The 14114-nt window shown below is 46.7% G+C and overlaps 1 protein-coding gene across 1 annotated transcript in view; it reads right to left on the bottom strand.

The window, feature by feature from the left end:
• Positions 1-1036: 1036 nt before the first annotated feature.
• LOC139565007 (SH3 and cysteine-rich domain-containing protein 2-like) overlaps positions 1037-14114 on the bottom strand; it is a 34642-nt gene continuing 21564 nt past the window's right edge. The window contains exons 4-12 of the mRNA XM_071384994.1: positions 11972-12066; positions 10743-10833; positions 9531-9649; positions 9008-9086; positions 8743-8831; positions 8537-8625; positions 6311-6362; positions 5776-5913; positions 1037-5614 (exon numbers count right to left, since the gene is read on the bottom strand). Coding sequence (XP_071241095.1) covers positions 5516-5614; positions 5776-5913; positions 6311-6362; positions 8537-8625; positions 8743-8831; positions 9008-9086; positions 9531-9649; positions 10743-10833; positions 11972-12066 — 851 coding nt within the window. The 3' untranslated portion in view covers positions 1037-5515. The remainder of the gene's footprint in view (positions 5615-5775; positions 5914-6310; positions 6363-8536; positions 8626-8742; positions 8832-9007; positions 9087-9530; positions 9650-10742; positions 10834-11971; positions 12067-14114) is intronic.

The following is a 14114-nucleotide window of genomic DNA, read 5'->3' as shown; positions in this document are numbered from 1 at the left end:
TTGTGAAAAACATATATCAAAACATTTAACAATGTCCATTTATTATAATTCACATAATAAATCACACTTCCTGTTGCTGCGGGATTATTTTCCTGCTGTAGTGAACTGGCTCAAATTAAGATTCTACATCCGTCGAGCGGAAGTGAGTGAGAACGATGGAGAGAGAGCAAAGAGGACATGACGCTGGTATTTAAGAGTAAAGTGGCTAGACGAGGGAGAATGAGAGCAGAGACAGTTACTCACACAACACCAGAGTTTCATTCAGGGTTAAAGATGATTTTTTTATTGAGGCATGTGTTCTTCCAGTGATATTAACTAAGGCTATATCCCGCACACACACTAAAACATACACTTACTGTGCAGAGCCTTGTTTCCCAGAGCCTTCCTCTTGACAGATCATCGTTAGAACGTTCTAAACGATGTGTCTTTAGTAGCCGAGGTGTTTTCCCAGAGCCTTCGTTAGTAACGTGGCTCTTAAAAACCTTTGCAGACACCTCGTGCCCAAAGTGCCCTTCTGCGTCACTTTATTCACAGATCTCTGCTAAACACAGCCTAAACATCTTGATTCTATCTGTCTGACTGGGACTGCTGATAACTTCAAAACGAAGTTGACTACAAATACAAAGTTAAAACAAACTATTTGTTACAAACAAGTCAAGGATACAATTATGTTTCAAATAAGAACTGAGACGACTGCTTTAAAAGACACATAGGCTACATGTCCTATTTATTTAATCATATTGAAATGCATTTCATGTCCAATCAACTCCTATTTAGTCCTATTTAGCTACTAGGCTACTATCTGGAATTTTTTGCCTCAATGTGTTTCATGATGTGTGACAACACTTGCGCAATGATGGGCCCACTCTGTGATTTAGTGCATTTTTATTGGGCATAGTAAGCCAACTCAATAGCCTATTTGCAGCCACACTGCAGGTGGTAATATCTCATAGGAAGTGATCCGTCGTCAGGATTGTGGGATAATTCTAATTCTAATGTTAAAGTCAGATTTGAATGGAGAAAGCTGATTGGAGAGTGCTGCAACCAGTATCGACACATGGTCTGATGACGCGAACGTTACGCCTCTCTACATGCTTGTTTGGGAAACACTTTGAAAGGGTGACTGCACTTCCTAATTTGGCCTTGTTCTGGATTTGGTTCATTCGCAAATGCTAGCGGCCATGACTGAATTCAAACGTGAGTTGGTTTTGGGGTGTGGTTTAATGTGGGTGTCTTGTGTGTTCGCAGGTGGGAATATTTAGCCAAATTATTTAGCCAATTATCTTCAGCTAATCGGGGCAAAGCTGGTTTGACTTTGGATAGCCTATCTCTGGGGATAGTTAGAGATATCAATAAATTACACAATGTAAATTGGACAATATTTTCATGTTGCATATTCTTTTGTTGTCTCAGTAGCTCTTTCATGCAGTCAAATGACCTAGTGGCCTCATGAGTGGAATGTTAGGCTTACTCTGTAAGCAAGAGACTGTTAACTTGTCGTCTGTTAATTAAAAACATTTAAAAAATTTAAAAAGGAAGATGACAACTGAAGTAAAAAGAAAATGTCATGCTTTTTCAATTGTTATGACTTGACTGTTAATAATGGCACTTTCTATTGAAAAGGATGATGTTACGGAGTCTAGTTGATAGGTATTCGACTAGCCGGACTGTTCCCCGGACTCCACGCGTAGGGATTTGTACAATGCAGAACAAGGCTATTGAACTTGACATTGGAGTCTGTCTTTATTCCTTTATCCAACATATCATACTGAAACAGCAGTATCTCTTTAAAAAGTTGGTTCGTAAATAACGACGCATCTGGTAAAATCGTCGTAATGCTTAAGTAACATCGCAACTGGGAAACAAGGCCAGGGGCCTGTACACAGAAATGCTACATGAAGAGTGAATCAAACAGGGTCCACAAAGGGTGACAGACTCTAAGTTTACAGAAATGTACATCTTATGTGAAAATTCGGTAGAGAATAAGCTAACAAACAATTAACCCAGCTATACACCCTGTGACTATACTGTGGTCTTGTTAGCTCCTGGTCTGGGACTGTGAGGACCAGAGAAGTCCTTGCTATACATAGGAACACATGGACCCAATGGATGGAAAAAACAATATTCATCACAGTCTGTGAAACTTCATCCATCCACACACACAGAGGATATAGATCCAAATATGGTCATACTATCATGCACAACGTGAGGAACAAAACATGAAATAATGGGTGCGTTCGTAAATTCGCTCTGCCTATCTACACTGATTTCAGAGCACTCTCGTCTGAGTGTGCCAGAGCATAACTGATGAATTTACGAACACGCAACACCCGTTGAATATGGCCGGCGTCAGTAAACGTCCCGCAAAGAAAGCGTAATTAAATTGTTGCCGGCAGCACAGTTACAGTCACCAACGCTCTGGATAACATGAAAACAGCCTAACCAGCTCTGCTAGGGCGAGCAAAATGGTCAGAGTGAGGTGTTCTCTCATTTGTGTCTGGAAGTAGCTAGCAAGTTAGCCAACGTTAGCCAGTTAGCTTGGGTGCTTGACTGTCGTTGTGTGGTCAAACCTCCTCGTCGGCCGGAGCGTCCAGCGTGAGCTCTGAATGCTCCGAGAGCGAAACTCTCTGACTTCACCAACGGACAATCTGAATTTACGAACGACCCAGAGCGCACTCCGGCACTCCAGATTGAATTTACGAACGCACCCAATATGTTCATCATCGTACTTCTTTTACACTTCAGATGACTTACTGTATATACTGTATTCTTATACTACAGGAAGCGGGAGGGGACATGTTATCGGTCGTTAATGCCAACAGTGTAACAGCTACGTGCTGCAACTCAGCAAGTAGATAGATATCAGTCTAAATCAATAAATAGTCAGTACATTATGGAAACATTGAAATCCAACCCATTATCCTATCATTAAACATGCTTACATCTACATGTACAATACAGTAGTCCAGCTACCCTTCCCACTAGCAGCAAAAATGCCCAATAGTGTCAGAGACAGGGAAAGCGAGTGGGGAATGGAGAGAGAGAGAGACTGACATTTGATCAATGTTGAATTGGTCAGCCATAGACAAAGAAACCTGCATACAGACACATTGATTCATGATGGTACAACACCTGGGTCAACCCCTTTAGTCTACATCCCTCCATATCCCTCGCTCCCTGTCCCTCAGACCAGCGGGACCATGTCCAGGTTGTCACACTTACAAGGTCTGTTCATCTTGTGGTTTTCCAGCCGACTGGGCTCTTGGCTGTTGTTTGTTTACCAGCGGTGAACCAAACAGACGAGCCGAAAGACACGAAAACACTTCCCAAGTCTTCCACGGCTCCTCAGTGCCCGTCTGCTAAATTGGCCAGAAAATTGAAACAAATTTAGAGCAGTAAAAAAAAAAAGTGTTGTTGCTCCATTTGTTTCTTTTTTTAACAATGTCTCTATTCATAGATGCTTTCTACGGTCTACGCTATTCAAACACTACTGAGAGAGAGAACAAAAAACATTGAAGTATTTATGAAAGTATTCACCGCCCCAATCTAATTTCATCTCTTGTATTCTTCATAAATAGGACACAGAGAAACACATTTTCTGAAGTGTGCGATTGATTGACCTGTACAATAGATTGACGGGGCTTACACCCATGACCTTCTGGAACCTGCCAAGTGCGAGGTCAAATGTCAGTGAGTCAGGATCTGAGAGAGTGTGCGTCGAAATGGACCTAGTTTGTCCTGTCCTCTGCTGGCTGTCTGGTCTGACCAGGGTGTACTCTGCCCAGTGTCACCCACCCACCTGCCCGTACATCCGTCCTTGCGGAGCAGTTAAGTTCTGTGCCAGTCTAAATTAAGCTGAAGTCAAATCCCAGCCAAGGGACCAATGTGATAGCTGAGAAAGATGGAAGAGGGAAGGAGAGATAGTGAGACAGAGAGAAGTGGACCAAAGGAAAGGGTGAGAGAAAACGCAAGCACCTACACCTACAACCATCGCCAGTATCTTGAACATCTCACTGACACCGACATTGAAACAAGTACATCCTTCAGCATGCAACTATCTCCTTCACGGTCACCTCCTTAAATGAATTACTGTGATCATAGTAGGCGTCCATCTGTGATGATGCCATCAGGAGTGTGACGCTTGTTCTCGTTCGTCAGAGAAAGAACAAATGTTTTCTTCCATGCAGTGTCCAGGAACATTACCCCCACACACAACACAAGTACATCCTCCTGATTAAGGTCACGTACACTAATACTAGGTTCTGTTTGCTCCTAGCAGAACTCCTGATTAATAAAGTAACATACACTAATACTAGGTTCTGTTTGCTCCTAGCAGAACTCCTGATTAATAAAGTAACATACACTAATACTAGGTTCTGTTTGCTCCTAGCAGAACTCCTGATTAATAAAGTAACATACACTAATACTAGGTTCTGTTTGCTCCTAGCAGAACTCCTGCTTAATAAGGTAACATACACTAATACTAGGTTCTGTTTGCTCCTAGCAGAACTCCTGATTAATAAAGTAACATACACTAATACTAGGTTCTGTTTGCTCCTAGCAGAACTCCTGCTTAATAAGGTAACATACACTAATACTAGGTTCTGTTTGCTCCTAGCAGAACTTCTGATTAATAAGGTAACGTACACTAATACTAGGTTCTGTTTGCTCCTAGCAGAACTCGGCTAGGTGTGCGCGCACGACTGTGCTCTCATACTCCCTTAAAGACCTTCATTTGAAAACACTACAGTTGACCAATTAGACGAAAGGGCGTAGACGTCGGCTACCGAACTTCAACTTGCCCCAATAAAAAAATGTTGTGAGCGAACAGACAAAAAAACCTGTCGGACACCAAAACGGCACACATTTGAGTCATTATATATGCGCGAAACGGCACGCCACGTTTGGACTGTATAGTGTGAGACGGCCTTAATCCTGCATTCTTCAGCCTCTTGATATCCAGCCATCGAGGACAGTGAAAAAGAACTGGTCAAATCACACACAGAGAGACCAGACTCATCAGACAGAAAATAGTCTCAAAGTTCCTTCCTTCCTGAGGGAAGTTACTGGAGTCCACAGCAGCCAGTCCTTCAGTCCTCAAACTCTTACCCCTGTGGTGTGGACTACAGACAAACCCAGTTCACTAATAGACAAAGGTACGTTACAGCAGGAAAACATGGGGCATTGGGGGCTTAGATAGTCCTCCACAACACCTAGGCCAAACCACTGTGGAAGGGAAGCCAACCCTTTCAAGTCTGGGTTGTCAGCTACATTGGGGTGGAGGAGACAAGGTCAGCAAGGACAAGGCTGGGGCATCCTCCACATCACCTGGAATTCACAAGCTGAACTGTCACCGCTCCCCACTCAGTTTAGTAGGGTGGTGGGCCTCACGATGGTGGTGTTGGAGGACCCCCGGACTGGCTGGTCCTCCTCAGGCCTTAAAGGGGTGTGTGGGGAGGTTACAGGGTGCTGGTACGAGAGAGAGAGAGACGGGGGGCTGGTGTTGAGACAGAGGTTAGATCTCCTCAATGGATTTAGCAGGGACCAGTCCTCTCTTCTTTCCACTGCTCAGCTTCAGGAAACCCTCACTGTCCTCACTCTTCCCCACACAGATCTGACAGAGAGGGAGAGAGAGAGGGGGGGGAGAGAGAGAGAGAGAGAGAAGGGTGTTTAGGAAGGTTCAAATAGAAAGGCAGTGGAAGCAGACAAGAAATAGATCGTTTTGGCACAACTACAGGGCAAAGGAAGAAAGACGAGACAAAATGAGTGTCTCACCTGATCCTCCTTCACTGGCATGTGGCCCATCCCTCGGCTGGCAGGGACAGGCTGGGTGACCCTCCACACCCTCTCCCCTGGGCGCACCCTCTGAACGAAGTTAGCAGGGAAGAAGCCCACCTTGTCTCCACTCTTTCCCTGTCACACAGATGACACGTAGAGTAAATATGACATACATTCAAATAAATACTCATTACCGAGTCAATGAAAAGCTCTTTCAGGTCGCAACACTAGTTAAATTCATTATGTTTCCCTCTTGAAGTGATTTTCTGAGGAAATTATGTTTCTATTTCTGACTGCCTGGATGTTTAGGAGAGGCCAACAATATGGCAGGTGATTTAGTTCATACTCACAAACTAACGCACACACACACACACACACACACACACACACACACACACACACACACACACACACACACACACACACACACACACACACACACACACACACACACACACACACACACACACACACACACACACACACACACACACACACACATTTACAGTGGTGTAGATTATTCATTACCCACCTTCCACCACTCTTCATTAGAATCATCAGTGACCAGCACCCGATCACCAGGCCTGAGAGAGAGAACGAAAGACAGAGAGGAGGATAAGGGAAGGGGGGTGGGGGGGAAGGAGGGAAGAGGGGAGAGGAAAAGCAGGGAGGGAGAGTACATGAAAGACAGCATTGAAAAAAAGTGAAGAGAACCATACAGGGAGAGTGTGTCCATGATTTCAAACAAACGTGACCACAGAGTATAGGGACTATAGACTGAGTGAGTACTGCACTCGGTGGTGTATCTTTGCACACAGCATGCTACCCTCCCATGACTCAGAGGTGGCGGCTGGTATCCTAGCGGTTAAGCGCGTCGGCCCATACATCGATAGGTCGTTGGTTCGATTCCCCGAGCCGACTAGGTGAAAAATCTGTTGATGTACCCTTGATCAAGGCACTTAACCCTAATTGCTGTGGATAAGAGCGTCTGCTAAATGACTAAAATGTAGGTAAGGAACAGTTGACTTTGATTCCTACACACAATAATGACGTTGAGAAGAGCAACAATCATTGGATGCGTAACTGATGTAATAGCACCAATCAGTGGCAAGCACGGTGTCTGACAAACAGGGACTCTGTCTTTCTCACTCACAGACGCACGCACGCACGTACCTGTGCCTACACGCACGTACATGTGCAAACACATGCACACAATTTACACATACACAATAGCTCACAACTCACAGACCCCCCCCCCCCCCCCAACAGAAAAAACAGACGCAGACATGCATGTACAACATAGATCTGGCACAACGACCGTACAAGTGCGTAACAGACAGTTATGGATGAAGGCCGACATGAAAATAAAATAACCGCTTAAAGAAAAAACATTGTTATGATGATTTATTTTCTTGTGGAGCGAACAGCTGACTGACGACGGGGCGGCCGGGCAGTGATGCGGTTGAGTCCATATCTGCGGTGACACGGACTCTTAACAACCCAATGAGACTTTGTTTCTCCTTGCTGAAACAAGCAAGGTGTTGTAGCAAACGAGTCTTCAGTTGCCGAGGCTGTTTGATACTGTGACAGAATAACTTCCATGGTAACATAGAATGTTCATTCAAATGATGTTGACTGATGTGGCTCATGCAATATAATGTCTTTTTTGTAATGTCAGTTGAGTTGAATCAACAAAGCACAGCACATATTGATGGGTACACTTCCTGCTTTTACATCCTGCTTTTACTTCCACCCATTATGCCATCATTGACTTGAATGGGGACGCCCATTCTATGAATTATATTTCTATGGCAGCACATGTAGTCAGGAGCGGAGCAGAGGAAAGGAAAGGCTTGAACAGTTATTACAGTGACCGCGGTCATTTGGCCGGCCAATTACCATCATCCAAAATTCCAGGACCGTCACAGCCCTATGCACGCGCTTAAAAACACATAAACATGAATCAGACTTATGTACACAGACTATCCAGTATCCACTGTCCTATATACAGAGCTGGTGTACTGTACTGTCCTATATACACAGAGCTACTGTACTGTCCCCATTACACAAATTCTCTCTATGGAGTCCCTTGGGTGTCTGCTCTGCTCTCCCTGCTGCCCTATTTGATCGTCCTGGCCTGTCACACACACACACACACACACACACACACACACACACACACACACACACACACACACACACACACACACACACACACACACACACACACACACACACACACACACACACACACACACCCCCGTGAGACACCAGGTGGCTGTGAGCCATCCCCATGGCGATGCACCTCTTTATTACCTGTTCCCACAGCTCTATTCTCTCCCATCCTGACCTTTATACTCTTCTATCTTTCCTTCCTCCTCCTCTTCCTCTCACTCCCGTCTACTCTCTCTCTGTTCTGCTGGCATTGTTTGCTTCTCTTTTGTCTCCCCCTTCGCCCGCCCCCCTGTTTTTTCCTCTCCCTCTGTGTCTGTGTCTGTTTCAAGCTGTTCTCTCCATCTAGTCCCTCCATATTTCTCCTCATCCTTTCATCTCTAATTCATTTTCGGTGTCTTTATCATTCAGCCCCCCCCCCCCCAAAAGCGGACTGTGTGTATGTGTGGGCGGCAATTGTCGTTGTGTTTGATAATTAAGGGTTCCTTCACATTGTGCCTTCTACAGATGTCAGTAAAATACCGGGACGGACACACATATAGGCACACAACAAACCCACACAAACAGGCCCAATTCAATCACTCACTCCAGTCCGAGGTCGTTGTGCTCCTGAGGCAAGAACTTGTAGAGCGCTACATACGTGTGGATCGAGTGAACCTCAATACGCTTGGGAACCTGGATGGACACAGACAGGGAGAAGGAATACAGACGGAAAACGTTTTCGTTAAATATAGTGTCTCTGAACACAAGGTCATCTAGCAGGAGAAGGACTGTGTGTGTGTGTGTGTGTACCTTCACGCTGGTTTCCTCTACAGGCTCCTGGAGCTGCTCGCTGCCCCCATCCTCTGGTTCAGCCTTCTCGTTTTCACACTGAGGCAGATCTGACAGACAAGGAGATGGGTCACTCAGCCTGAACGATCAGGTCAGACAGCAAGCAAGGGTGTACATACTCAAGATACACACACACACACACACACACACACACACACACACACACACACACACACACACACACACACACACACACACACACACACACACACACTCGTGTTCTTACCCCCTGTCTCCTGTGGCATCTCCTCCTCCATGCTGTACTGCCTCTGCTCCCCCTCCTCTCCTCCTTCCCCTCCTTCACCCTGAGAAACAGAGAAAATAAATGGAAAAAGAGGGATTTAAGACAACAAATCATAGAGGAAAAGATGGAACAGAGTGAGAGAGGACAAACTCGGGACACATCGAGACACTCAATGTGTTTCTGTAGTTTTCTATGTCATAAACTTTTCCTGCCAACCAGTAATCCCAGCAATTCTCCCTCACTTAAACTGGCATTCTTAGCGACAGTATATCTCTACGACTCAGACCTGGTAAAATAAGGGTTCATTTTGTATTTCTTTTTTTAACAGCCTTCCTGTTGTACAGAAACACAACAGGACAAGAGAAACAGGCTCACATGCAGATGATGGAACATGTGAAGATTCAATACAGGGTCACACGAAGGTGAAGACACCATCTATGGAGTCACTAATTAACAACTAATTAACAGGCTGCGTGTCCCCATGGTACAGGTGGCGACGTCATACCTGGCTGTGCGTGGGCGACTCGGACACGCTACCAAAACTGGAGCGGCTCATCTGTGCCAGGGACGTCCCGTAGCGCAGGGCTGCGTAAATAGGATCCACCCCACGCCCCCGGCCTGCCCCTGAAAACACACACGGATATTTAAACCTTTACAGGGACACACAGACACGCACACGTGCAAGAAGACACACACACATGCGCGCACCCACACACACACAACCTTGTCGAAGCAGCATCACAGATTGGGATCATGTATAACTGCCATCATAACTACCATTAAGGGAGGCCCAGCCCAGCGCTCTAGATATAGCTGTAGTGACACAGTCCCAGACAGACGGTGACCTGCTGAACATCTGACAGAGGGCACCAGTGAAGTCCAAGCCTCTGTACAAGTTTGCACATTGTGTTTTCAGGAAGTACATTGTTGTTTCAGTGTTGTGTGAGATGAAAGTCAAGCATTAGTGGTAGAAGCTGTATTGAGTTGATGTGCTCTCAGAGTTTCAGTCAGAGTGAGAATCAGTTGGGACTGGTTCTCTATTCCAGGTAGAGCTCCATCAATTTAAACCAGTCATTTCCCTGCTCAACAGTCACTGTAATGGCAGCGAGATGGGCTGTTCTGTATTACCTGATGTGTGTAATAACAGGCGATAATCCCAGCCTGCCCTGGCTCAGACCCAAGGTGAGTCCCAAACAGCACCCTATTCCCTTTATAGTGCACTACTTTTGACAGGGCCAAGGGGATAGGGTCCCATTTTGGAACACAAGCCCAGAGGTCAAAGCGACAGACCTGGGGTTATGGTGGTGGGAGGGAGGGGGCAGGTTAACGGAACACTGATGGATGGAAGGAGGAAGGAAACAGGGAAGAAGGAAAGGACAGCAGGTGGAATGAGAGCTGACCCTTGTTCACAAGGATCTATTCTATAGGTTGAAAGACATGAATCACGTCCACTTCCTCGCATGGCTGGGATACGACACACACATGCAGATGGACACGTGGAGAATACACACATGTCTTCATGCACGACACCCCACACATGGCTGCAGATACACAAATACACACACACACACACACACACACACACACACACACACACACACACACACACACACACACACACACACACACACACACACACACACACACACACACACACACACACACACACACACACACACACACACACACACACACTTTCTTTACTGGGCATGTTCACCTTGGGTGGGCTGCACCTCCTTGACGACAGCCAGCTGTTCGTTGACCAGCATGGGAGAGCTGAAGTTACGCTTGAAGGCCGCGACCCCAGACTAACACACACAGAGGAGGGAGAATAATATGGATTTTCTGTTTACATTCAGTTTTATAGCCTGTAGTTCTGGGTTTTTTATTCAGCTCATTTATAGAATTACATTACAGTAACTGAAGTAGAGAGAGAGGACGAGACAGGGTGGACTTAGCAGCAACCGTTTGACCAACAGTTGCCAAAAGTCAATACATGAGTATCTTGCGAGAAGTAAGATTGCTAACGTCACTGTGTTTTCTCTGGCTTAATTGTAAATCAATTAAACCTGCTGCCGGGGTCTCGACACGCGCAACCATGCGCGCGCACACGCACACACACATAATGAAACGCTCACACAAGCACATAGCCTACCTACACTTTCACAACTGCACACAGAACACACAAACAATTTCACACTGAATTAGGCACGGGGACTGTTTCAATGGAGATATTGATTTCCATGTGCGCCGACATTGAGATGAGCTATCAGCACTGTTATAATACAGGGATGAGTGGTGTTCCTTTGTTCCTTCCAAAGATATTCTGGCTCATCGTAGATAATCCTATCACTCTCTTCCCGCCTCCTTCCATTCCCTCCTTCCATTCCCTCCCCCTCTCCCTCTCCCTCCCTCCCTCCCTCCCTCCCTCCCTCCCTCCCTCCCTCCCTCCCTCTCTCTCTGTACAGTATTTTTTCCTACATCCAACAGCTCCTGAGTTTCTCGGGGAATCTCAAACGACGTTGTTCAGGGACCTGACTTCCCCTGCATGCCAATGGCATCTATCTGGCGCCCTTGAAGGGATCCAGAGATCGTGTGTGGTTTGAAACAGACAGGGAATATTTAGACAGAGTTCCGACAGGGGAGCTTCTGCCTTCTACCAGAGGGACCACTCTGACCACTGGTTAACGGGCCGGTTTCAACAGCATCAGCAGTATCTATGCACGCACAGCTGTACACAAATGCATACGCACGCTCACCCACCCACAAAACACTGCTGCATACTCACTGCCCATTCCATATGTGTGCCCATATGGTTAGCACTTTTTCACTGCATACATGGACAGGACCTTGAGAAGCACTTATTCAGCCTTGGGGCCAGTACTGCAGGGGTTGCAGGGGGAGTGTGTGTGTGTCCAGATCTGTAGATCAGGGCAGGGGACATACCTTTCCATTGCAGGGCTGCTGGGACAATTCTGAGGTGCACCACAGGTGAGCCCCCATCTTACAGGTTTTACACCGAAGACCCTGTTTAGAGTTACCTACAGACAGACAGACAGAGAGAGAGACAGACAGAGAGGAGAGAGAGAGAGAGAGGAGAGGGGTTAAGAGAGAAAGGAGAGAGAGAGGAGGGGTTAAGAGAGAGAGGAGAGAGAGAGAGAGAGGGGGAGAGAGGAGAGGGGTTAAGAGAGAGAGGAGAGAGAGAGGAGGGGTTAAGAGAGAGAGGAGAGAGAGAGAGAGAGGGGGAGAGAGGAGAGGGGTTAAGAGAGAGAGGAGAGAGAGAGAGAGGGGGAGAGAGAGGAGGGGTTAAGAGAGAGGGGGGGGTGAGAGAGAGAGAGCAAAAAGAGAGAAAGGGGGAGTTGAGGGAGAGAGAGACAGAATGTAGTAATAAATACGGTTGGCATGTGATCAGAGCAGGTTCCTGTTTGATGTAAATCTCATCTCAGTCATCCTGAGAGGGTTGATCAAGCACTGCCCTACTTCTATTGTGCTGGCACTGCCTGCTGAACTAAGCAAGACATGGAGAGACTGACAACCAGCTGGAGGCATTTGGGTTCAATTTGGTTTTTAGTCACACCAATTCTCATCAAGCATTGTCTTAGGAACAAGCCTAGTTAGAGTGGAGAAATGTTCTTTGTCCGTTTTCTTGACATAATTAGTTTTGTTTTTCTTTGATATGCTGGAGAGTGACAAGATAATCCCTATGTCATTCAGCTGCATTGTTTTGACTCATCCAAACAATTTATTTCAAGGTTTACTTATTCACCGTGCCAAAAATATTGTTAAGAAGGATTTAGTCTAGAGCCCTATGATTACCAATCCATGACAAAGACGTGGAAACACAAACCAAAAAATACATGAACTGAACTGAATCTTCTATTTGCTCAAGCTCAGTTCTGTTCTGTTACAAACTGGGAGAGGGAGGAGAGACTGGGAGATAGATGAGAGAGGAGAGACTAGGAGAGAGAGAGGAGAGACTGGGAGAGAGATGAGAGAGGAGAGACTAGGAGAGAGAGAGGAGAGACTGGGAGAGAGATGAGAGAGGAGAGACTAGGAGAGAGAGAGGAGAGACTGGGAGAGGGAGAGAGAGAAGAGACCGGGAGAGAGAGAGAGAAGAGAATGGGAGAGAGAGAGAGAAGAGACCGGGAGAGAGAGAGAGAAGAGACCGGGAGAGAGAGAGAGAGGAGAGACTGGGAGAGAGATGAGAGAGAAGAGACCGGGAGAGAGAGAGAGGAGAGACTGGGAGAGAGATGAGAGAGAAGAGACCGGGAGAGAGAGAGAGAAGAGAATGGGAGAGAGAGAGAGAAGAGAATGGGAGAGAGAGAGAGAAGAGACCGGGAGAGAGAGAGAGAAGAGACCGGGAGAGAGAGAGAGGAGAGACCGGGAGAGAGAGAGAGAAGAGACTGGGAGAGAGATGAGAGAGAAGAGACTAGAGGAGAGAGAGAGAGAAGAGACCGGGAGAGAGAGAGAGAAGAGACCGGGAGAGAGAGAGAGAAGAGACCGGGAGAGAGAGAGAGAAGAGACCGGGAGAGAGAGAGAGAAGAGACTGGGAGAGAGAGAAGAGACTGGGAGAGAGAGAGAAGAGACCGGGAGAGAGAGAGAAGAGACCGGGAGAGAGAGAGAGAAGAGACCGGGAGAGAGAGAGAGAAGAGACCGGGAGAGAGATAAGAGACTGGGAGAGAGAGAGAGAAGAGACTGGGAGAGAGAGAGAGAGAGAGAAGAGACTGGGAGAGAGAGAGAAGAGACTGGGAGAGAGAGAGAAGAGACCGGGAGAGAGAGAGAGAAGAGACTGGGAGAGAGAGAGAGAAGAGACCGGGAGAGAGAGAGAGAAGAGACCGGGAGAGAGAGAGAGAGAGAAGAGACCGGGAGAGAGAGAGAGAAGAGACTGGGAGAGAGAGAAGAGACTGGGAGAGAGAGAGAAGAGACCGGGAGAGAGAGAGAAGAGACCGGGAGAGAGAGAGAGAAGAGACCGGGAGAGAGAGAGAGAGAAGAGACTGGGAGAGAGAGAGAGAAGAGACCGGGAGAGAGAGAGAGAAGAGACCGGGAGAGAGAGAAGAGACTGGGAGAGAGAGAGAGAAGAGACTGGGAG

Source organism: Salvelinus alpinus, chromosome 36 (genome assembly GCF_045679555.1).
Source record: "Salvelinus alpinus chromosome 36, SLU_Salpinus.1, whole genome shotgun sequence".
Taxonomy (NCBI): Eukaryota; Metazoa; Chordata; class Actinopteri; order Salmoniformes; family Salmonidae; genus Salvelinus; species Salvelinus alpinus.
This window is presented reverse-complemented; position numbering and strand designations above follow the sequence as displayed.